Here is a 25,765-nt window from a genome sequence, read left to right on the forward strand (position 1 = left end):
TTTTTTTCCTACCTATGCTGATCTTTTTGAAGTCAAACTAGGCAAACTTCCTGAAGTTATACCCAGAGATCAGTCCAGTTATCAGGCCAGCATGTAAAGTTCCAGTAGCCATGCAGGACAGAGTCAAAGCCGAGTTAAATTAAATGATGCGACAATGTGTGATTTGTCCAGTTGAAACTCCAGCTGAATGGGTATCTTCCATGGTGGTAGTGCATAAGAAAAGCTCAGATGACATCAGAATATGTACTCACCCACAATATTTGAACAAAGCATTAAAAAGACCTTATCATCCAATGCGCACAGTCAAGGAAGTCACAGCCTTGATGCCAAATGACACCATTTTTTCTGTCTTAGATGCAGAGAGTTCATTTTGTTAAATTCAGCTTGATAAGAAATCATTACTCACTACATTCAGTACTTTATTTGGCAGGTACAGATTTTTGAAAATGCCATTTGGGATAAATTCTACAAGTGAAGTCTTTCAATGTGCAATGGAGGAAATTTTTTTGGGTATCCTTGTGCTATTATAGTAGACAACATATTAGTAGGAGGTTATGTTGAAGCAGAGCATGACAGAAACCTCAAAAAATTTCTAGAAAGGGCACATCAAGTGAATCTTAATCTCAATGCGCAGAAATGCAAGTTCAAGGTACAAGAAGTTACTTATGTTGGTCATTTATTTACAGGTACAGGCCTATGACCAAACCCTTCAAAACAAACACCCATTCCCGAGAGCGAGCACCAGACAATGTTCAAGTCATGTAACGTTTTCTTGGCATGGTCAGCTACTTAGGCAAGTTCTTTCCAGACTAGAGCCAACTGTCAGCACCGCTCAGAGAGCTGACATGTAAAGATGTATCCTGGTCTTGGCTAGAGCAGCACCGAAGAACATTTGATATCCTGAAGCAGAGAATTGGTAGTCCACCAGTACTCTGATATTATGATGTTCACAAGCCAGTAACACTTTCCTGTGATGCTTCGAAATTTGGTTTAGGTGCAGTCAATTCTACAAGTGGATCAACCATCGAGAACTCTTACCCAAACTGAGATACAGTATGCCCAGGTAGAGAAAGAGCTTTTGGTAATTGTTTGCATGTTCGAAGTTCCATGATTATGTGTATGGCAGACCTATCCAGATCAAAACAGACCACCAACCATTAGTCACTATGTTGAGAAAGCCTATGCATTCAGCTCCATCCAGACTGCAATGCATGATGCTGAGATTGCAAAAGTACAGTTTCAATCCTGTCTACAAGAAAGGTGAACTTCTTTATCTTGCTGATACATTGTCCAGAGTGCCCAGAAATACTGCAGAACAGCACAAAAATGAGAACCATGATTTTGAAGTCATGGAAGTGAGAAATGTTTCTTTCACATGTCTTGATGAATTGAGATCACACAGCCACGGATCCAGTTTTACAAAGGCTCAACCACTTTATCAATCAAGGATGGCCGTCAAAGCAATCGTTTACCTCAAGAAGTGCAACCTTATTTTCCATACAGAGATGAGATTTTGTCTGATAAAGGTATCATTATAAAAGGTCCAAAAGTGATTGTTCCAAAGTCCCTGCAACCAGAGTACATTACTGTCTTGCGTCATGGTCACCCAGGAGTTGATTCTACCAAAAGAAGGGCGAGAGACCTAGTATTTTGGCCTTCTATGTTACAAGACATTGAGAGAGCACTTTTATCTTGTTCAATGTGTAATAGTACAAAGTTGTATCAACAGAAGGAACCACTTCAGCTTAATCAAATTCTGGAACTGCCTTGGTCAGTAGTAGCCACATACATTTTTGAGTGGAGCGGTCAACATTATTTCGTATTAGTAGACTCTTACTCGAGTTGATTTGAGATTGACCTACTTCCCAACCTAGCTTCCAGTACTGTCATTGCTTAAGATAGTGTCATTTTGCTGTCTGTGGTAGTTCACACAAAGTTATTTCTGACAGTGGCACGCAGTTTACAAGCCAACAGTTCAAAAGATTTGCTGAAGAATGGGAATTTACTCATGTCACAGAAGTCCAGAATAACCCGCAGTCACATGGTTTGGCAGAACCTGCAGTGCAAAGTGCAAAACAGTTACTTGAGAAGTCGAAACGCGATAATAGTAATGTTTTATTGAATCTCAGAAATGTTCGTGATAAACATCTTGGTTCACCTGCTCAGAGACTTCTGTCAAGACAAACCAGAACCACATGACCAATCAGTAGTCAATTGTTGGTTCCATGTGTCAAGAACAATAGAACAGTAAAAGTCAATCTGTTGAAGAAACACTTAACCCAGAAGTCCTACTGCGATAAGACCAGCAAACCGCTGAGTCCATTACAAGAGGGAGAAGAGGTAAGGATGCAGACGTCCAAAGGTTATGATCGTATTGGTGTTGTGAAGAATATTGGTCCAGAGCCGAGATCGTACATTGTGGAATCAGAAAGAGTAATTTTTAGGTGGAATCCGGAAGCATTTGAGACCAGTGTCTGAGCCTATACCACAGCACATAGCCTGTGAGAAAGATTCTCTATCTCAGAATGAGTTGTCCGGTGTTCCTATTCCTGAGGAAGTTCCAGAGGATATTTCTGTTACTGTGATGAATCCAGACATTCCTGATACGAGTTGTGCACTGCAAACTGTCCCTGTTGCTATGTTTGGTCTGAATTATGTTACAAGGAATGGTAGAATCTCTAAACTCTGTAGCAGATACGAAGCAACTTGGACATGAACATTGTGTTTTGTTTCCAATGTATATATTAATGCATGTCTATCTCTGACATTGTTTTGTATAAAGAGTGATCTTTTTAAGAGGGAGGACAAAGATGATTGTGTGTTATATACCTTTAAGAAGCTATCCAAGGGTTTGCACAAGTATATGAATACTGAGCACATGCGAGCCTGACTGCTATTTTGTAGTAAGCAGTTGAGATGCAAGTATGTATGTATGTAAGGTCTGTCTGTTAACTAGTTTGTTTGTGTTTTATGATGCTGCTATCCATCCTGATATGTTTGTGTATTAAAGCATCTAAACGAAAACCTCAACCTTCTTGCCATATGTGCTCGAGACAAACGAGCAACACATGTGGACATATTTTCATCTGCTTCGACATCCTTCCCATCATCCCCCTTCCAAATCATCACCTACAGTTCCTGGAAGAACGGGTAGCATCTACATGAGTCTACTTTGCTCTAACCTCAACAGGTTAGATAGTATTCTATCCATTTGGTATTATTGTACTTCCATACCTATTGAATTATTTTTATCTAATTTGTAATATATTACTTGTTACATTTATTCTTACATGGGAGAAACTTGATCTGAGGTAATTTGACAGTGGCGAGGAAATTGTGTGCACAGGGGAGCAGCCAGAGCCTTGGATCCCAAGGATGTTCTTTGTGTTTCACTGTTGCAGTCATTACATTTGGTTTATCTGCTTGCAGGTAGCCCTCAGTCGGCCTGATTAACAAAGTCTTGGGTCCTGCATTGGTTGCTGTCCCTTCTTCCATGACGTCAGGTTGTCAGGGGTATAAAACATGCAGCCGACGCCATTACATCAGTCTTTCTTGCTATGTGGTGCCCGAAGCAGTAGTAGTTTGTAAGTGCCGGTCGGCCGACTCCTGAAATTTTCTGTTTTGAGTTTCAGAACCGAAGTCTTCAACTAAAGCTAAGTACCCCGTTGGGGAAACTTTTTCTTGCTCCTTACCGATGTCAGTAAAAGTTAATAATTGCATTACTTGTGGAAAGCAAATACCTCATAAAGATTTTCATTCGTACTGTATTCCTTGCTTAAGCCCTGACCATGACGTACCTTACTGTTGGTTTTGTGCTTTATTTAATCAGTGCACTATCCGTCGTCAGTATATCTTCGCCTCTAAATATTTCGGTTCTCTGTTTAATTATCCAGAAATGCCATTGGTTAGCCATCAGACTACTGGGATTCTGAAAAAAACAAAGATAAAGACAGAGAGAGGCCGCTGAGGTCCAAAACTGCCGACGACGCTTCTCCTAAGCCAGTCGCAAGTTCACCGGTACTCAGTGAGGAGCTTTTGCAGCCCCTGATACCCACTACTTCTGATTCGCAGGCGTCTACTGAGACCCATTCGGAGTCCGGTATGCCGTGAGATCCTTCAACTATGGAACCCGCGGATGTCTCTACCTTGGATGGGTCCGGAGCTGCTGTGTAGGCACCAGCTTCTGAGGGTGTATTCAGGGCTATGGACTTGCATATTAAACCAACGCCGCCTTCTTCACTTAGGCCTAGATCTCAAACCATGCCTAAAAGACTGATGCCCAGGCCACATGCTCAGGCCTCTATGCCTAAAAAACAAATGATAAGAATGGCTGAAGATCTAATAACTCTAATCAGGGGTAGCCAATCCCCCCTTTCTAAGAGGCCTTGGACTGAAGTTGTTTATGAATCTTCTGAACAGGATTCTGTTTTTTTCTGATTCTTCTGATGGTCGGGATTTGCCCTTATGTACTTATGAGGATTCTGATGCAGAGGACTCCATTCCCTCTGCTTCCCCTCCAGAGGATTTTCCTTTTGGGGAAACCTTACATACTCTTAAGGGAGCATTTCCACTGGGAAAACCAGGATTTTTCTGATTCAAAAAAGAGGCTTAGGCATTTCTTACTCCTACCTCAGCATAGGCCTTTAGCTATTCCTCCTGTACTAGACATTGTTGTTGATGCTTTTTCGGAATCTAGTTTGGCCCCTGATTCCTTGCCTCCCGCTCCCAGAAAACCTGGCAGATACCACAGGGTCCCTGAGTCACACAAGTTCCTTTTTAAAAATCCTGTTGCGGATGCAGAGACTATTTCACAGGAGCCCAAGGGCATTAAGGCTTCTACTGCTAGAAATCCTACCCCTTCTGATAGAGACTCCAGGGCACTGGATAGATGGGGTAAGAAGGTTTACACTTCTGCAACCTTGGCCATTAGGGCTTTAAACTACCAGTTTCATATGTTAAAGTATCAGCAACATGTTATTGGATTGCTTAAGCAGAAAATGATGTTGATTCCTGACTGTGTCGAAAGTAAAGAATTACAGGATTTAATGCATTCTGCTGAAAAAGTTGAAAAACATACTTTGCAATGTGGTTTTGATTAATTAGAGGCCTATTGCAGGGCTGCTGTTAGAGTCTGTGCTCAGAAGGCATGCTTGGGTTAAGGAGCAATCTTTGCATGATCATGTTAAAGCTAAATTGCAGGACCGCCTGTTTGGCAACAAGGCTGAGGAAGTTCTTAAAAAGATGGAAGATAAAGCTAAATCTATGCAAACTGTTAAATATTTCTTACAAGTTCAGCCTCCTAGATTTAGTAGGCACTGGCCATCTAAGAATTGGTCCTTTCCAGCCCCTTCCAGGTCTCCTCAAGCCAAACACAGACAGCAAAAACCCCAGGTTTCAGTCCCAGGGGACACACAGGACTAAGCAGTGGAGGGCCTCCACTTCCACATCTGGGAGTAATAAGACTCCCCCTATGGTAAACTATCTCAATTACTTCCTTTTAAAATTTACAAGCACTTGTCAACTGACTGCCCCTTTGGGGGGAAAGATTGCTCTTTATGCAAAGAACTGGGAACTCATAACCCAGGACAAATGGGTTTTAAATATAGTGTCCCAGGGATACAGATTTCACTTCCACATGTTGCCAATACCAAGCTGGTGGCTGGACCTACCCCCAAATCAGTGGGCAGAGGCCCAAAAACAAGTTCTTTCTCTCTTAAACATGGGGGCTATTCAACCGGTACCAGAAGAGGAAAAGGGACAAGGTTTCTACTTGAGACTATTCCTGGTACCCAGAAAAGACAATTCATGGCATCCTATCCTGGACCGGTCTACTCTAAACACCTTTTTGGAGATTCCAAAATTCAAGATGCTGACTCTTCAGTTACTTCCTATGCTAGGCAAAGATGCCTGGTTGGCAACACTAGATTTAAAAGAAGCATACCTGCACATCCCAATCAGGGAGTCTTGCAGAAGATACCTACACTTCAAAGCAGGTTACACGCACTATCAGTTCTCTGCACTGCCCTTTGGCTTATCTACTGCACCCAGGGTATTCACAAAGTGCCTAGCTCCAGTTATTGCATTTTGCAGGCAAAGAAATATTCAAATATACCCATAACTGGATGATTGTCTAATTCAGGCAGAAAGCCAGGACGTACTTTTGAATCATCTGGCCTTTGTACAAAGGGTTTTAACTTGTCTGGGGTACACCATAAATGAAAAGAAATCACACCTGGTACCCTGTCAACAAATTATATTCCTGGGAGCAAGCTTGAATACAACTTCCCAGATGGCTTACCTCACGCCAGAGAAACAAATTCATTTGACAACATACTTCAAAGAAGTGGCCACAAAAACCCTGCTATTTGCAAGACAAATACTACAAGCCTTGGTGTTCATGGCCTCCTGCATTCTTCTAATTCCATATGCAAGACTGCATATGAGGAAACTACAGTGGTATCTAAAAAGCCTAAGGTGTCAACATTCTCAGGATCTAGAAGCAATGATTTCTGTCATACCTTGCCTACGCCTAGAGTTCCTTTGGTGGGCAGAGGCCTGCCACCAAAACAAGGGACTACCTTTTACACCACCCCCTGCTGCCCAAACCCTAACAACAGACACATCAGACTATGCATGGGAGGCTCACCTAGCAGAGAAGTGCATTCAGGGCAAATGGAACCCAAGTCAAATGCACCTGCATATCAATCAAAAAGAAATGTTAGCTGTACAGAATGCTCTGACAGCCTTCAAGGACCCCATTCTTCCAGGACAGCTAATGGTGAAGACGGACAACACCACTGTTACGTGGTACATAAGCAGGGGAGCACACATTTTTACCCCCTCTGCAGACTAGCCATGGCATTGTGGAACACAGCCTTGAGCTACCCGAGTGCACCTACAAGCTCATTTCCTGCCAGGAAAATTAAATACACTGGCAGACGGACTAAGCAAGATACCTCATGATCCCACATGAGTGGAAACTGGAATAAAGGATTTTCAACATGTTGACAAGCAAATGGGGAGCCCTGATATACACCTGTTTGCCTCTCCCCAGAACTACCAATTGGGCAAACTTTGCACAAGGACTCCCCACAGACAAGCCTGGAAAGTGGATGCTCTGTCCTTCAGCTGGAAAAACCTATCAGACTATGCCTTCCTCCCACTGCCTCTGCTCTCCAAAGTACTACTAAAAATCAAACAGGACAAACCAAGGATGATTTTGATTGCTCCAGACTGGCCATGCCAGCACTGGTACCCTCTCCTGCACAGTGTGTCATGGTTATCCTCATGGCACCTGCCTCAGACTCCTTCCCTGTTGTCTCAGAAGAAGAACCAGACTCTGCACCCTCAGCTTCTAACACTGAACCTTGCAGCCTGGCTAATTACATAATCTTTCCTTTACCATCCCTCAGTAAACCTGTGATGGATTTTTAGAGGCAAGGAGGCCTAGTACTAGAAAATCTTATGCTGACAAAATGGAAAAGTTTCTGTGCCTGGAAACAATCCCAAGGGATGAGCACAGTAGCGCCCAATTTACCTCAGATTTTACAATACTTAACTGAGATGCTTCACAAGGGCCTGTCTTTTTCCTCCATTAAAATCCATGCCTCCGCCATTTCAGCTCATTATAACACAGAACCTCCCCTCTTCTCTCATCCACTGCTCAAGCAGTTCCTCAGAGGGGCCAAAAATTTGAGACCCCCCCCCAGGAGAGCTCCAACCCTAGCCTGGGACCTTAACTTTGTTTTGGAGAAACTCACTCTGCCTCCTTTCAAGCCAGCTGCCACTGCAGACTTTAAATTTATTTCTTGGAAAACAGCCTTTTAGCAATAACTTCAGCTAGAAGGGTATCTGAATTACAGGCCCTTATGGCACTGGAGCCTTTTGTCATCTTTCATGCAGACAGGGTGTCCCTCAGAACCAGTCCAACCTTCATGCCCAAGGTGGTATCCAGTGTGGCTCTTAATCAGTCCATTCATTTGCCAACCTTCTTTCCCAGTCCACAGAACAAAGGGGAACGGATACTGCATTCCTTAGATGTGCACAGACCACTCAGATTCTACTTGGACAGGCCTAAACCTCAAAGGAAATCTTAACTGCTGGTGGCATTTGCTGCAGGGGCAGAGGGGAAGGCTATTTCAAAGCAAACCATTTCTAAATGGATAGGCCATTGCATTCATTTCTGCTATAAGCACCATGGAAAACCTATCCCCTGGGGAATCAGACCTCACTCCACCAGGGCTGCATCTACCTCTCCAGCCTTTCTCAGAAGCGTCCCTACCAGGTACATCCTAGAAGCTGCTACCTGGAGTTATGTACATACTTCCACCAAGCATTATCATTTGCCAATTTTCTCTAAATCCAGAGCTGGCTTTGCCACTGCAGTCTTGCAGGGCCTTATAGATGGTCCTAATGCTATCTAAATTCCTCCTCCCAACCATAGCTTTGGGAATCTACCCAAATGTAATGACTGCAACAGTGAAACATGAAAAACATAGTACAGTTGTGTACACTTACCATAAATGTAGATGTTCGAGTGTATTCACTGTTGCAGTCCTGGTTGCCCTCCCTCCAGCCCCCCCTAACTTCTTTTGGCTAAACCTCTACTTTCCTTTATTATGCTTAAAAGCTTTTTTGGTGTATTTGCTTTTTTGTTGGAGGTCTATCATTGTACTTTTATATTTAATTGCTCCCCATTAGGGGGGCACCTGACATCTGGGGCAAGAAAAACTGATGTAATGTATCAGCTGCATGTTTTATACCCCTGACGACCTGACTTCATGGAAGAAGGGACAGCAACCGACGCAGGACCCAAGACTTTGATAATCAGGCTGACTGAGGGCTACCTGCAAGCAGATAACCCAAATGTAATGACTGCAACAGTGCATGCACTCTAACATCTACATTTATGGTAAGTGTACACAACTGTACTTTTTCAGTTGCATAGGCCGGATCAGAATTAGATTAGAGTCTCCAAAGGTTGAAACAGATGAAAATAGGGCAACACGAATTTATCGTTATGTTAAGTGCATAACTTTCATTTTTATCTTCTAAACTTCTTTATATTACATTTTGTAAAGGTAGTGTTTCTGTATGATTGAATCCAAATTTTATTTGATGTAGGTAGCAACAGTTATCAATATTAACCAGTAAGTCTTGTCTTCTTTCCTTAGTGTTCCATAAGCCCAAGTACTTGATCCATAGCCTGGATTATCTGAATTTTTATTTAAACAGAACTGTGAATATAAGAAAAGATTATCATTTATTTCCTTTGCTCCAAATAAATTGGGGCAAAAAGTCTCAAACGTCACCCAATCCATGTGGCTTTCAGACAGCATTCTTTTTGCTAGTGAAAGGTAAAGTAAGAATTTACCAAACAAACCTAGGGCAAATTCTGCTGAAACTGTAGCTACCTTATTTTTTTCTAAAATTATTCGGCTGCCAATACCTATGAGGCAAAAGCACAGGCTTCACTGCATAATTTTGAAAGATGCTGTACGCTGGATGTCATCTCAAAATCTAGGTCTACTTTCACAGCCACTATAGTTTGTGATATTCTTTACTGCACAGAAGGTTAGAGAGGGGAACTCTGTCCTTAGAAGTAAAGTCATGTAAAATAAGAAAATTGTGTACTTTCCATAATGATTGATCTTTATAATCAACATCATTCCACTTTAACAAACCCATCTTCCTTCCTCTTCTATTCTCAGTTCTTTTTTTGCAAGTGACCTGGAAGAATGTCCCTGAGGCCATCCTTTAGTTAGTGGGAACTGTGTGTTCGTAAGGTAATCTTGACCTACAGAGAAGGAGATGGTGCATTATGGGAGCTGGGGGTGAATTTTAGAGCCTGGAAGATCTTAAAGGTGTTGAGCAACTGCTGCCTCTGACTGACCAGTCCTGAGGTTAAAATGTATAGACATGGCTCATGAAACTCTTAACATTATGGCAAATACATTACATTCATATTTTGCAAATGTAAGTTTTTTTAAATGCCAGAGGAAAACATTGACCATTTTGATGATCTGCCTTTGGACACTAATTCTAGGAGTTTGAACCACTGGAGCACAAAGGTACAACTTTTTCTGCAGCAATATGGTTGAGAACTGCAAACCCTGATTTTCTCCTCATCCATTCTGAAACAAATGAGACTTAAATGCCTCTTCCACGAGACCAAATTGATTTATTGCTGCTACGTTTCTGTCCACTTCTGATAGGGGTATTTGATGTCAGCTTGTGACCTATTCAATTCTCAGGACAGGACCCAAGTTTCAGTGTTGTATTTTCGCACATGTGGATGTCAGTTCTGAGTTTTTAAATCGAGGTGGAATAGCAGGCATTGACTACCTCCTTGTCAGGTCCCTAGTTGCCTAGATAGGAAGTTAACTAACTCAAGCTTAAAACACCATTTTGCATACTTCCAATTCAGATCCACTTCTCCTTTTGGCATCATGAACTACTTTGTGTCTGGCTTCTTTGACTAAGCGACTTACCAGCTAATATGCAGTATTAGAAAGGGAAAGAAGTTACTAACAAAATGATACTAAGATTGTTGTTTAGGATGTCTGACAGTGGAGAAATTAACATTTGTCTGACTCTAAAGACAACCACAAAGTATTCTATAGCTATGTCAAGAATCTAAATGGGAACACTCTGATCTGCTCTGAGTTACAGCACAATGGCACTAAATATACAGAACCAACTGATATTGCCAACATCCTAGCAGATAAGTTCAGTGCTAACTTTACCCCCCTTTCACCCCCTAGAGGGTTCATCTCTATACCAGAAGAATGCAAAGTTCCTATAATCATGGCTGCACAGGTAAAAAAACACACTCTCCAAAGCCAAGAATACAGCATCCATGGGACCTGACAATATCCCAGGCTGCGTTCTACATGAACTACAGAATGAACTGGCACCCTACCTAAGTACCATCTTCCATCATAGCCTCACCTCAGGCTTTGTACCCACTGAATGGCACACCGCGACGGTTATCCCACTCCACAAAGGGGGAGCCACGACGGACCCCGGGAACTACCGCCCCATTAGCCTGACGAGCCTGGTCTGCAAGGCCATGGAACGTATCATTGTGGAACTCATAAACAAAGACATTGGTAATCTCCAAATTCTGGACACTACCCAGTTTGGATTTGTAAAAGGCAGATCATGTCTCCTAAACCTGATTGACTTCTTTGAAGCAGTCATCAAAGCCTTAGATGAGGGTAAAAGGGTTCACACAGCTTATCTAGATCTCGCTAAAGCTTTCAACACCATCCCCCACTCTGGAATTATAGATAAGCTCACTAAACTAGGTATAAATCCCTGTGTCACAAGATGGGTTGTCAACTGGCTCACGGACAGAACCCACACTGTGAAAGTAGCGGATTCCAAATCCGACATCAGACCAGCGACAAGTGGAGTACCACAGGGTTCAGTCCTGGGTCCTCTCCTGTTTGGTATCTACTTCTCTGAAGTGCAGGCCAACACAGAAGGTCTTTGGCTAACAAAGTTTGCAGATGACTGCAAACTAGGAGCCATAATCAAAACTCCTAATGATGTGGACAAACTACAAAAGGGCCTCACTGAGACAGATACCTGGTGTCAAAGCCATGGCCTGAAGCTCAATGCCAAAAAGTGTATTGTCATCCCCTTTGGTAAAAACTCTGTACCCATGAACTAACACATAGCTGGTAGTCTACTTAATGCCGAAAATGTGATGAGACCTTGGGACACAGGTGGACAGTAGTCTCTCCTTTGATAATCACATCGCCACAGTGGTCAGGAAATCATTCTACGTGGCTCATCTCATCACAAACGGATTCTCATCCAGAAAAAGAGGTCATTGTTCCCCTCTACTCACTCATTAGACCCATTATAGAGTACAACACCCCTTTTGGTATGTACCTCACAAGACATCTACAACAACTGGAAAGACCACAGAAATACCTCACAAAGAGGATTACTGGCCTCAAACAGATGCCCTATGCAGACCGTCTCAAAAAACTACAGCTTTACTCCATCGCATATCGCCTACTCGGGCGATCTCTGCCTAACATACAAAGCTATGTCAAACTCAGAGCTGTTGGACATGCTCCACTTAAAGAAATCCCAATCCCTCCGAGCTACACGCTCTAGGGACCTAAACCATGTCACCACAATAAACAGAACATGCTGGAGGGATAGATTCCTGTCCCAGAGACTTCCCATACTCTGGAACAGACTACCTATCTATGTCAAACAGAGCTCCTCATTAGCACTCTTCAAGAAAAATCTTGATGATTGGATGGGAAATGGGAAATTCACCCTGGGAATCATTTCTGTGGCTCTGCTCGACAGGGCTTGGATGGCAAAAGCTAGGGTACATTTTTTGGCTAGGCTTGTATGGGCCCTAGGGCCGATAGCCTAGTACCTACCTATGAACTTATTCCTATTTTCGTAACTGAGCGACCTACATTTTATTGAGGTTTATGGTGTGAAACACTAATGTGGGAGATAAGAAAATTCACTGAAAATGCTGGTTTACATCACTGTACTAAAATGTTGCTGGTTGGTAATTATGAAAATAAGTGATTTCCATATATACTTAATATTCAAAAATCAAGTGACTTACAAACTGTTGTATGACACTCGGTGAAACTTCAGATGTGGAAGAAGACTGTCTATGGACTTTCTTGATCTCATATGAAAGCTTTTTTGTGGTTAACAAAAATGTTCTAACAATCAATGTCTAGGTTGTATAGTTTTCAAGATATGAAAATATGTCTGTGAAAGTCTAGAAAAAATGTAATTTGGGATGTGTGTGCATTATTTATTTAACATTTGTTTACTGGGAAAGTCCGACTTGGAACGAAGGCAATTTTCAGTGGAGGCCCTGGGAGAAATGATCCAAATGTTTGTCTTTGTAATGTGGGAGGAAACCAGAGTATCTGGAGAAAACCCACACGAACGCAGCGAGGACATGCAGACTTAAAAACAGAAGACACTACAGCCAAGAATTGAACTGAAGAACCTCTTGTTGTGAGGCAACAACGCTACTGCTGCCCCACTGCACCATCCATTATAATATTTTACAGTACTTATGGAAAAGACCTTGCATTATTATCACTGTAAAGAATACTTCTTACTGATAACATTGCTTTTTGTACATTTATGATGGCTTTTATTCACAAAATATTTACATTTGCTTATTTTATGCTTTAAAGTCAATATTACAGAAAATGTTCTTGAGTTCAAGGTGTGTATGCGTCTGTCTGTTTGTCTGTCTATGTGCCTGTGTGTTTGTGTGCAGGGTGCTAGAAGTGTGACATTTCACACCACATAGATGTTAATGATGAAAAAAGCCAAACGTGTGTGTGAGAGAGATATGTTTATATTTTTTTCTCCTTTAGGAGTGCCGACCATCAATAACCTCCTTTTGGTTTTAAGCCCATTCTTTCTGCCAGTGGGTAAAAGCTGACTTGTGAGGAGAATCATACAGGCAGCTAGGGCTCTTATTCCCCATCATTCCTAATCTCTACATATGCCAAACCACTGCTAAAAAAAATTGCCTTGGATATTGAGAGTCATCTTATTACCGTATGCCATAGTATTCTGGTATGACAGTCACAAAAACATGGATTAAGTAAAATGACAGTCATTAAAACATAAAAATAACTTTTTTTTTAACTTAACACTGCATGGTTTAATGACTCCTGCTGTAATTCTACTGTTTACTGTTTTTCACTCGTGCAAGTCAACCCCTTTTCTAAGGCCAGTTTTTTGGCATAGATTACTTGACTTGTATACAAGTATAGTGCGGTATTTGTATATATGCGTCTGTATAGTAATTCACTAGAATTTAATGTTTCTGTTTAAAATGTTACTGTATTAAGGACTTTTTAGAACAGGATAACACTTAAAGTGAAGCTGTTTACTGACTAATTTGTGTAAGATGTACCATAAATTCATGGATGGATGAAATTTTTCAAAAGTGTTAAGTTGCTCTTGATAGTAACAAGTTGTAAACTCTATTTTTATTGTAGTTTGGCTTCAGCAAGCTTCCTTCCTAAATATTTTAGTTCCAAATGGAGTTTCTCCAAATTCCAGGTTCCTTCAGGGTCTCCTTGTATTTGTGCCTTCGGAACAGAAACAAATGCTGTCATAGGTAAGATATTTTAAGTTTTTAAAAAGAAAACTGTTGTGCTTTAAAGGGGAGGTTAACATTTACAGTGCATTTGCAGGGCCTGTTACTGACCTAGTGCTAAGCATTCTTTGTCTTTTTTTTTCCCCCCTTTTGAAGTGTTTTTTTTTTTCCCCTGTAAAATCTCCTCTACATCATTTGTCTGAAAACCCCCAAAAAAGAGAGATTAAATATAAAAGAAAGAGTGATGTTCTTCGTGTTTCACTGTTGCAGTCATTACATTTGGGTAATCCTGCTGGCAGGTTGCCCTCAGTCGGCCTGAATTCCAAAGTCCTGGGTCCTGCGTCGGCCCCTTCCCTGACGTCAGGTTGTCGGGGGTATAAAAGAAGCAGCAGACGCCATTTTCTTAAGTCTTTCTTGCCCCGCGGTGCCCCAAGCAGAAGCAGTTCGCAAGTGCCGGTCGGCCGACTCCTGAGATTTTTGTGTTCAAATTTCAGATCCGAAGTCTTCAATAAAGCTAAGTACCCCATTGGGGAAACTTTTTTCTTGTTCCAGACCGATGTCAGAAAAAGTAAATTGTATTTCTTGTGGAAAGCAAATACCTCATAAGGACTTTCCTTCTTACTGTATTCCTTGCCTCTGCCCTGATCACAACGTTTCTGGTTGTCGGTTTTGTGCTAGATTTAACCAACGTACTATTATGCGTCTGTAAGATTTTGCTTTAAACTATTTTGGATGCCAGTTTAATTATCCAGAAATGTCGTCGGATAGCCGTCTGACTACCGGAGTTCACAAAAAACGCAAAGAAAAAGAGAGAGATAAACAACCGTGGTCCAAAACCGATGACGAAGCTTCTCCTAAGCCAGTCACCGGTTCTCAGTGAGGCATTTTCGCAGCCCCTGACACCCGCTACTTTAGAGTCGCAGGTCACTACCGACTCCCACGTGGAGTCGGCCATGCCGCTGAAAACTCAAGGTATTGGAGCCTTGGAGAATATTCCCTCAGATGGGTCCGGAGCCGCTGAGCAGGCACTGGCTTCTGAGGGTGTTTTCAGACCTAAACATCTTTACATTAAACTGACTTCAGCTTCAAAGACAAAGACTAAAGCTCCTTCTAAAGCAAAGAAACAAACTCAAGAGCCACGTGGACAGGCCTCTATGCCCAAAAAACAGATGCTCAAAATGGCCGATAACTTGATTACCTTTATCAGGGGTTCCCATCCCCCTCCTGATAAGAGGCCTAGGCAAGAGACAGACTATGAATCTTCAGATCAGGTTTCTATTTCTTCTGATTCCTCTTCTGATCAGGAATATTCTCTTCCCATTATGAGGATTCTGATGCTGAAGAATCTATACCTTCAGCTTCTCCTGCAGAGGACTATTCTTTTGGGGAAACCTTGCATACCATGAGGGAGCATTTCCACTGGGAGAGCCAAGATTTTTCAGAATCTAAAAAGAGGCTCAAAGATTTCCTTTTACTACCTCAACACAGGCCTCTAGCCATTCCACCTGTGTTAGACATTATAGGTGATGTGTTTTCGGAGCCCAGTCTTACCCCTGATTCCTTACCTCCAGCTCCTGTTAAGCTTGACAGATATTACAGGGTTCCTGACTCTCATAAATTCCTCTTTAAAAACCCTTCTGCAGAGGGTCCCAAAGGAGTTGGGGCTTCCGCAGCTAAAAACCCTACCCCTTCTGACAGAGATTCTAGGGCATTGGATAGATGGGGAAAAAAGGTTTACACGTCTGCTACCTTGGCTATAAGGGTCTTAAACTGTCAATTTCATATGCTCAAATATCAGCAACATGTCATGGCATTGCTTAAACAGAAAATGTTGTTAAACTCTGAATGTGCAGAAAACAAGGAAATGCAGGATTTATTGCATGCAGCTGAACAAGTTGGAAAGCATACTTTGCAATGTGGTTTTGATTCTTTGGAGGCCTCCTGCAGGGCCGCAGTTACGGGTTCCGTAATTAGGAGACATGCTTGGTTAAAGGAACAAAATCTGCTTGGTCATGTCAAAGTTAAATTATTAGATGCACCTTTACAACGTGATACTTTGGTGTTAAGGCAGAAGAGGTGTTAAAGAAAATGGTGGACAAAGCTAAATCTATGCAAACTGTCAAAGATTTTTTTACAAGTACAGCCACCTAGGTTTAGTAGACACTGGCCTACAAAGAATTGGTCCTTTCCTGTGTCAGACAGACCTCAAAGGGACAGATCCAGACACCCTACAGGCAGATCCCAGGCTCAAGGTTCATACAGGTCAAAGCAATGGGGTGCCTCTACCTCCAAAGTTGGAGAAGATAAATCACAACCATACAGGAAGCAGTCCCAATGACTTCCCCCTGCCTGCACCAAGCACTTATCTCCTGGCAGCACCCTCAGGGGGAAAATTAGCACTATTTTCTCAAAATTGGCACATTATAACCCAAGACAAGTGGGTTCTAAATATAGTGTCACAAGGCTACAAGTTCCATTTCCATACCCTGCCAAAGGCAAACGGCTGGCCAGATCTGCCAAAAAATCAATGGGCAGAGGCACAAAAACAAGTCTCATCCCTCATGGACATGGAGGCCATTCAACAAGTACCAGAGCAAGAATAGTGGCAAGGATTTTACTCAAGACTGTTCTTGGTACCCAGAAAGGAAGGCCAGTACTGGACCTATCTATTCTAAACACATTCCTGATATACCAAAATTCAAAATGTTGACTTTACAGCAGCTTCTGCCCATGCAGGGCAAAAATGCTTGGCTTGTGACTTTAGACCTAAAAGAGGCATACCTGCATGTCCCAATCAGACAATCATGTAGAAGATACCTCAGATTCAAAGCTGGCTCAGTGCATTACCAATTCTCTGCACTGCCCTTTGGCTTATCTACTGCGTCCAGGGTCTTTACAAAGTACCTGGCACCAGTAATTGCATTCTGCAGACAAAGGGGAATACAAATATATCCGTACTTGGACAACTGTCTAATTCAAGCAGAGAACAAGGACATTCTTCTACAGCATCTGGCGTTTGTGCAAAGACTTCTAACATGCCTAGGGTACACAGTCAACAAAAAGAAATCAAAACTAGTACCCTCTCAAGAGATAATATTCCTGGGTGCAAGCTTAAATACAACTGCCCAGATGGCTTATCTCACGCCAGATAAACAAGGGCAACTTACTACCTATTTCAAAATATTAGCAACAAAGGCCCAGTTATCTGCAAGAAAAATTCTGCAGGCTTTGGGCTTCATGGCATCCTGCATCCTACTAATTCCATATGCAAGACTGCATATGAGAAAACTTCAATGGTACCTAAAAAGTGTTTGGACTCAACATTGCCACAGCCTGGAAACAATGATTACTCTCATTCCCTGCCTGCAACAGGAGTTTCGATGGTGGGCGAAGGCTTGTCACCAAAACAAGGGGCAGCCATTCACATTACCCCCAGCCAGGTAGACACTAACAACGGATGCATCAGATTATGCCTGGGAGGGCCCACATGGCTGGAAGATGCATTCAGGGCACATGGCCCTCAAACCAAATGCATCTGCATATCAATCAAAAAGAGATGCTAGCTGTTCAAAATGCCCTGACAGCCTTCAAGGACCTACTTCATCCGGGACAACTACTAATAAAGACAGACAACACCACAGTTATGTGGTATATAAACAAGCAGGGGGGCACACATTCTTACCCCTTTTGCAGACTAACCATGACTTTGTGGGACACAGCATTTACTTACCAAGTACATCTGCAGGCACAATTCCTGCCAGGAAAGGAAAACAGTCTGGCAGACGAACTAAGCAGAAACCTCATGGATTCCATACAAGTGGCAGCTGGATCCACACGTCTTCAGCATGATAACAAGGAAATGGGGATGCCCGGACATAGATCTATTTGCAACCCCTCACAACTACCAACTAAAAAGATTCTGCACAAGGACTTATCACAGACAAGCATTGAAAGTGGACGCTCTATCTTTCAGCTGGAAAAACCTATCGGTATATGCCTTTCCTCCACTGCCTCTCCTCCCCAAGATGCTCCTAAAGGTCAGACAGGAGAAGCCAAAGATGATACTGATTACCCCAGACTGGCCCCGCCCGTACTTGTATCCAATCCTAAGGCACTTGTCTCAAGGCCCAGCGTGGACCTTACCTCAGATACCTCATCTACTGTCCCAGCAAAACAATCAGGTCCTGCACAGCCAACTCAGAACTTTAAACCTGGCAGCATGGCGGATAATGTAGTCATACAAAACACACCTCTCAGTAAAGCTGTGATGGATGTCATTTTGGAAGACAGAAGGCCTAGTACTAGAAAATCTTATGCTGGGAAATGGAAGAGATTCTGTGCTTGGAACCAGGCACAAGGAACTGATACAGCTGTACCAAATATTCCTCAGATTTTGCAATACTTAACTGAGATGCTGGACAAAGGCCTATCTTTTTCATCAATTAAAATTCATGCCTCTGCCATTTCGGCTTATTACAATACAGAGCCACCAATCTTCTCTCTTCCTTTATTAAAGCAGTACCTCAGAGGAGCCAAAAATTTAAGGCCTCCAAGGAGATCACCAGTACCTGCATGGGACCTCAGCTTTGTGTTGGAAAAGCTCACCCTGCCTCCTTTTGAGCCAGCTGCTACTGCTGATATAAAGTTTTATCTTGGAAAACAGCTCTGCTCCTAGCAATAACTTCTGCAAGACGAGTTTCAGAGCTACAGGCCCTCATGGCTATGGAACCTTTTATCATTTTTTATCCAGACAGGGTCTCACTGAGGACAAACCCAACATTTATGCCTAAGGTGGTGTCCAATGTGGCTCTTAACCAAACTGTTCATCTGCCAACATTTTATCCAAATCCACAGAACAAGGGGGAGAGAATTCTGCATTCCTTGAACGTACACAGACAGCTTAGATTCTACGTGGACAGAACCAACGTTTTCAGGAAGACAGAGCAATTACTAATGGCATATGCTGCAGGATCACAAGGAAAGGCGATCTCAAAGCAGACTATTTCAAAGTGGATAGGCCACTGCATTCGTTTCTGCTATTTGCACCATGGCAAGCCAGAGCCTAAGGGCATTAGGCAACATTCCAACAGAGCTGCAGCCACTTCAGCAGCCTTTCTCATGGGGAGTATCAACCAAAGACATTTTAGAGGCTGCTACTTGGAGTTCAGTGCACACCTTTACAAAGCACTATCATCTGCCACTCTACTCTAAATCCAGGGCAGGCTTTGCCACTGCAGTTCTGCAGGGCCTCATAGCCACTCCTAATGCTATTTAGCTCCAGCCTCCCAACCATAGCTTTAGGACTCTACCCAAATGTAATGACTGCAACAGTGAAACACGAAGAACATAGTACAGTTGTGTACACTTACCATAAATGTAGATGTTCGAGTGTATTCACTGTTGCAGTCCAGGTTACCCACCCGCCATCCCCCTTTTTACTGTTGGAACTTTTCTTTCCTTCTCTGATTTATACAACCTATGTTGTGTATTTGCTTGTAGATGAAGGTAAAATTTATATTGGTGCATGTATTTTATATATATATATATATATATATATATATATATATATATATATATATAAATTATGGCTACCCTTTTAGGGGGCACCTGACATCTGGGGCAAGAAAAACTGAAGAAAATGGTGTCTGCTGCTTCTTTTATACCCCTGACGTCAGGGAAGGGGCGACAGCAGCCGACGCAGGACCCAGGACTTTGGAATTCAGGCCGACTGAGGGCAACCTGCCAGCAAGATTACCCAAATGTAATGGCTGCAACAGTGAATACACTCAAACATCTACATTTATGGTAAGTGTACACAACTGTACTTTTTTTACCCTCAGTGGAAGCTATAGTTACGTGTTACGGAGACTAAAACATACTACATATCTATTTCTCTTTGTCTCATATGAATTCCCTACATTGTAGCCCTCCAGTATATTACTAGAAAAGAGGCTACTTAGTAAAGACATAACATATGCAGGGATCACTATCAGAAATTAAGTAAAACTGCCGATGTTTTTTGTTTTAGCTGAGATGCACCAGTAGTACTTGTATCCCTATCCCTGTAAATATGACACTTCCCTTGGAAGCCATAACAAACTTCCATCCATTAGTAGTCTTTGGTAATGGTCTTAAATTTGTGTTGTGTATGGATGTCGCCAGCAGGTCACATAGCTGACAGTGTGAAATGCTTGCAGTGATATCTCTATTACATTTAACATCATGCCTGCACTTTAGTTTTGCCTTTCGGATGGTTTCTATTAGTCATTCATTGGGATTAGTACAATTACATTGAGGATTCTTGAGTGGTAACTTGGAGTTATTTGTTGAAAATAACATTCCTTGGAAGACTTTTGCAGAAGTGGACATTTAGTCACCCACTAGTGATATTCACTATGCAATGTCAGCTGCCAAGTCCTGTATTTAACTTTAAGTACCTGAAGTGAAAGAAATAATATATGTGCTAGTTGCAGACATTTACGGAGTCTTCACCTCTTGTTTCACATCTTGTTTTCTTCAAAAAAAAGTTATTGCTCTTGAGGAAAGGCTGGAGTGCTTCCTACTGCTGTAGAAGGTAGTTACATCTAGATGAGTAACTTTCCATTATGTTCCTGTGTACCTTTCAAAGGGATGTAGAAATTGTGAGCAATACCTTAGCTTTACGTGGAAGGGAGAACAGTTGGTTAGGAAAAAGACTCACACAGACTTCAGTATGAAACTTGACACATGGACTTGACCCTTCATCCAAAGAATCCTTCCCAAAAGTGAATAGTTTTCAAGATGATATCTCTAAGTATATTTGTAGAGAACATGACTGGTTGTATATGTGGCTGTAGTAAAACAAGCTCCAATAAACCACGAAAGTGATCTACCAGCTATCTGGTCACTAAACACTATACACTTGACCCATCCACCAAAAACATCTTTATTGGCTTGGGTACTCAGACAGGAAAACAGAGCCCTGAAGGCATAAGTACTTGTTTTGTTTTCTCTGCTGTCCTTAATTCTCTTTGCATGGTACCTTGAAAGTCGTTTTCAGGTTCAAACTGTCACCCTCACTGTGGTGTTGGGAGGTTAGTGACTAAATAAATAACAGAGAGAGATCAACTGATGCACGTGTCATTTAGAAACCAGTTTTGATAAGTAAGACTTGCTACTGGTTACATACATACATACAACTATTTCAAGCACAGACATTAATCCCCTTGTAGCCTGCCAATATAACAAAACAGTTGTTCCCATAAGTGTCAAGGCTGTTATTACAAATCTAACGTAGTGCTTGCTTTAATGTAATTTGGTAGTCTATTCCACATATCATTTGCTTTCTCATAGAACCAATTAATACACTTTTCATTCCTGTAGAATCTTCTGCATAGGTTGCCTGATGATACTCTACTGCTTTTTGATATCCTCAAATATTCCTAGAGGTAATTGCCTGTAAATGCTCTATATACCTGAATAAGGCCTCATTTTAAATATCTGAGATATTATACAAGTTGAGATATTTTAGTCTTTCATATTAACTTAAGTTTCACATCCGTGGATGCCCTTGTTATATTTCCAATGTACTCATTCCAGTTTACTCATGCTTGTTTTTTGTAAGGTTTCCATATTGTTATTCCATACTCAAGTTTGGGTCTAATGTAACTAACAAACTGTGATGTCATCATTTCTGATTTCCTCAACTTCATGATTTGTTTTTTGTGGTGGTGCTGCGGTAGCGTTGTCACCTCACAGTAGGACGCTGTCCGGTTCGATTCTCAGCTAGAGCGTCTTCTGCGTGGAGACATGCGTGAATGGGTGTACCTTTGTTGAAGGTTGTGCATCAGGGCTGGTAACTCTGCACGTAAAAATCAACTACCAATCATTAGTGGACCGGAGTTCTGCTGGGGCGACCCCTAACCAGGAAAAGCCGAAAGACACAACAACAACCTGTAGTTGTGTAACTATCATTAACCGTTTGGTTGATATGATTAGAAGAACCCAGGACTTTCAAGATGGCTGCGCATTGAGTAACAGCTTAATTCTAGCTCTACCAGTATGAAAACAGAAACTCGACAGAAGGCCCAAGTAGACTCTTGTGTTTATGGGTAAATTTCAGTGACAGGCTAGTAAGTGTACTGTCTGGATGCCAGGAAAAAGAAATGCAGAGCATGTGGAAAAAACTGCTACAGAAAGTGAGGAAGAAACACTGACTGGTGAAAGTTCTGTAGCTGTTCAGCAAAAAGCAATGCAGCCTGCATACATGACTTCTACAGGAAGATACAAGACAATGGCACACAGACCTGGTTAAAATAAAACGATGGAATATATCAACATAAACAAAAGCTAGAAAATGGAAGAAGCTTTAAACAGATCTTCAGATGAGGTGATAAAGCTGCAAAAATCAGAGGTTGAAATGAAGAAAATACTGGCTGAATATGAGATTTGTTCAGGGAGAGATGTTTAAAAAAATAATAGAATTTGAGGACAGAGCACGTAGGGAAAACCTGAGATTTTCAACTATACCCGAGATGCTGGAAGGAATTTTATGAAAGCACAAATAAACAATTGGACTGGTATTCCACTGCAGGAGTTAGTTGAAAGGGCACATCATGTGTATGCGCCAAACCTGGCTGTGAGAAAGCAACCTAGACCTTTATTAGTAAAGATGCAATCCTACCAGCAGAAGGAGTTGATTCTGACAGAACTGTGGCAGAAGAACAAAATACTAAAAATGGGAGACTGGAGATTGTTTGTGGAGAATGATTACTCATTGTACACCAGGCAAGAGAGGAGTAAAGTCATCCCACTGTTTAGGGAATGTCGAGACACAAGTGTGAGATTCAAACTGCTGTACCTATCTGTCTTACAGTTATTCTTCCCTGGAGGGGCAAAATAATTTTTTGATGAAGTACATACTAAGGAGGAAATACAAAAGTTTGTCCAACAAAAAGTGAGCTGAGAGAGAGAAGGAGATGTGATTAGAAAAACTCAAAGCTGGATTTACCTGTATACCCACATCCATAAATGTATCTAGATTTTTAATTGCTGTGTGCTGTATTAAATATTCACCTTTCAGTTTGTCTCCCAATTCTCATGTTTTGTTTTTGATGTATTTATCAGCATATTATTTTCCTGTGCCCAAATGGTCAATTTAGTCAAGTTCTTTTGCAGACATGCCTATGTGTAACACGTGTAAACAGTTTACCGAATTTCAAGTCATCTACATGCAGACTGTAGAACACCTCAGGTGAAAAAGAACTCTAAAAGATGCAGTCTAAACAAGTATGGGCCTAAGACAGAGCCTTGTGAAATACCCTGACTGTAAACTCGAATTCCACCTGTTCAATTGCTGTATGATACTTGATATTCTCTATTTGTAAGCCTTGCAGCTAGCCATCTTATCAAGAGTACATCAGTACCTGTTTCTAATTTATTGATTAGTGTTTTGTGTATGACCCTGTCAAATGCTGAAGTTAAATCTGTATAAATTATATCACAGCACAATTTTTCATTCATAGCTGTTATTATATTGCTATAGAACATCATGTTACAGGTGGTAATAGATCTGTTTTCAACATGTGCATGGCATACTGATGTATGGTTTCAAGTCCCAGCCTTTCCAGTTCTGACAGTGACTTTTCCAATATTACCTTCTCTGTTATTTTTCCACAATATGAAAGTAAATTTAAGGGTATTTATGACACTGGGTTTGTCCTAGTCTCCTTATCCCTAAAGACCAGTTTAACAAATCTATGTATGTCTCCAGTCTTGAGGAATCACCCCTTGTTACTCAGTAGTAGATATAATGGTACTGTAATTTCTTACTAAAGTGTTCATAGGTCATTATTACTAATTCAGTCCCCTCCCTGTGCTTTGTTTGGATCCAGTTTGCATAGTTCTTTTTCAATATATTCTAATTTGATTTCGGTATCTGAGGTTACCTGGATGTCACTAAGATAGTTTGCCACTTTTTTTGTGGAGTCAAACTGCTTTGCATGCCATTTTGTAAGTATACCTGTAACTGGTTGTATCTAAGAAAAAATGTTGGAATCTGTGTTTTTTCAATTTATTAATTATATGCTCAACTGTCTCATCCTTGGAAAGGAAAAGTACTGTCTAAACACAAAGCCTACAGTTCACTGTTGCAGCTAGCTAGTTTAATTTCTTAAAAAGTTTTCCTTTTTATTACACGACTGCACAATGTAATGGTTTAGATGTGTAGGTGGAGTTATCAGTGACATAGCATTGTGTACACAAAGATTTCCCCTTTGACTTTTTCAAGATGAAAGTGAGCCTTGCTGAATGCATTTCTGGCTTAGTACACAACAAAAGATCCCATGGCACTTGTCAAAAAGAAGGGGCGGGATTTCCAGCTGCTCTGGGTAAATTCCCCCTAGTCAGTATGAATATTTGTGTCTCATCTAAAAATAGGCCATTGGCCTAGTGATACTAACCTAGTCAACAAAGTGTAAATAAAAATGCAGTGGTGAATGCAAATGGATGAAGTTCAAACTGAGGAAAGACAGACTTTTATTACTGACAGACTTATTAGCAACTCACTAGAAAATGATTCTTTCTTTTTAAATGTAAATCAGTGAATAACTTTTTCAACTTTCCTATATATTCTTAGGCAGAAGCTTCACAAAATGCATCTAGGATGGAAAGTACTTTTTGGGGAAAAAGAACATTAATAGCCTCTGTATCTTCAGGAGCAAACAAGGCAGACATTTTGAGAGTTGCAAGCTCTAGCTGAAGAATGGTGTGGTAGATGAACAGTAGTTTGACAAGATTGGAGGAACTTTTGCCTGTGTGTATCTGAAATGGCCGAAGCAGCCAGGGTTGATATGTAAAAAAGGTGACTTTTAGCTTGAACTTTTGAAGTACTTGAGAAATCCTAGGAAGCGAAGCTGTGTGGCACAAGGGGATGGAACCCTGACTGCATCTCAGGTGACTAATCTTCAATTTGTAGCCCCAACACAGGAGAAGCCAGGCAGGGGGGAGAGAAGTGAAGGGGAATAGACAGCTTGTCTGGGAGGGGGCTAATTGACCGCCAATGGGGGACAAACTGAGCAAAAAAAAATCCTAAGAATATCTGGAAAAGTAGGAGAAAGAATGTTTGGTTGGAGAGATTAAATAAGTTTGAAAAAGACGATAGCATGTGATGAATTTATTCTCAAGCTGTTGGATTCCTTGGGCCTGAATATATTCCTTCAGATGGTAGATACTGATGTTTACTGTTTGCCACCAACATGAAACAAAAGTTATTTGTGTGTGTTTGATTGGCAGTATGAGTACACACAACATATATGCACACACACATAATTTATATTTAGATGTAGACGTGCATCACAATGTGCAGGTACACAAGTGCTTATAGATGTCAAGGAAAAAAGACAAAAATAAAAAATAAGGGTGGGTGTGCAAATCCCTGGATAAAAAGAAATTACCCAGCCCTTGAAATATGGTGTCGGGCTAAGGCTGGTAATATGACTAGTGTAAAATCATTTGCAGCTTACAAACCTTCTGCATTATGGCAAAAGTAAAACAGGAGTCCATGAATATAAAATAAAAAATTCTGATTAAGCAAGCTTGAGTGGTATATAGAGATGAAGCCCTGACTATGGCCTAGATGACCTTAGTACAGTTAGTGACTTGGGTACT

The 25,765-nt window shown here is 41.4% G+C and overlaps 1 protein-coding gene across 2 annotated transcripts in view; it reads left to right on the forward strand.

Annotated features, from left to right (window-relative positions):
• Window positions 1-25,765, forward strand: part of WDR45B (WD repeat domain 45B) — a 1,288,431-nt gene that overhangs the window by 1,127,638 nt on the left and 135,028 nt on the right. Inside the window, exon 9 of one of the 2 annotated variants that reach the window (XM_044068126.1) lies at window positions 14,019-14,140. The exons of the other annotated variant lie outside the window; for it this stretch is intronic. Within the exon in view, the coding sequence (XP_043924061.1) occupies window positions 14,019-14,140 (122 nt within the window). The remainder of the gene's footprint in view (window positions 1-14,018; window positions 14,141-25,765) is intronic. 2 annotated transcript variants of the gene reach the window in all.

The sequence above is a fragment of the Protopterus annectens genome, chromosome 4.part0 (genome assembly GCF_019279795.1).
Source record: "Protopterus annectens isolate FY-2018-M chromosome 4.part0, PAN1.0, whole genome shotgun sequence".
Taxonomy (NCBI): domain Eukaryota; kingdom Metazoa; phylum Chordata; order Ceratodontiformes; family Protopteridae; genus Protopterus; species Protopterus annectens.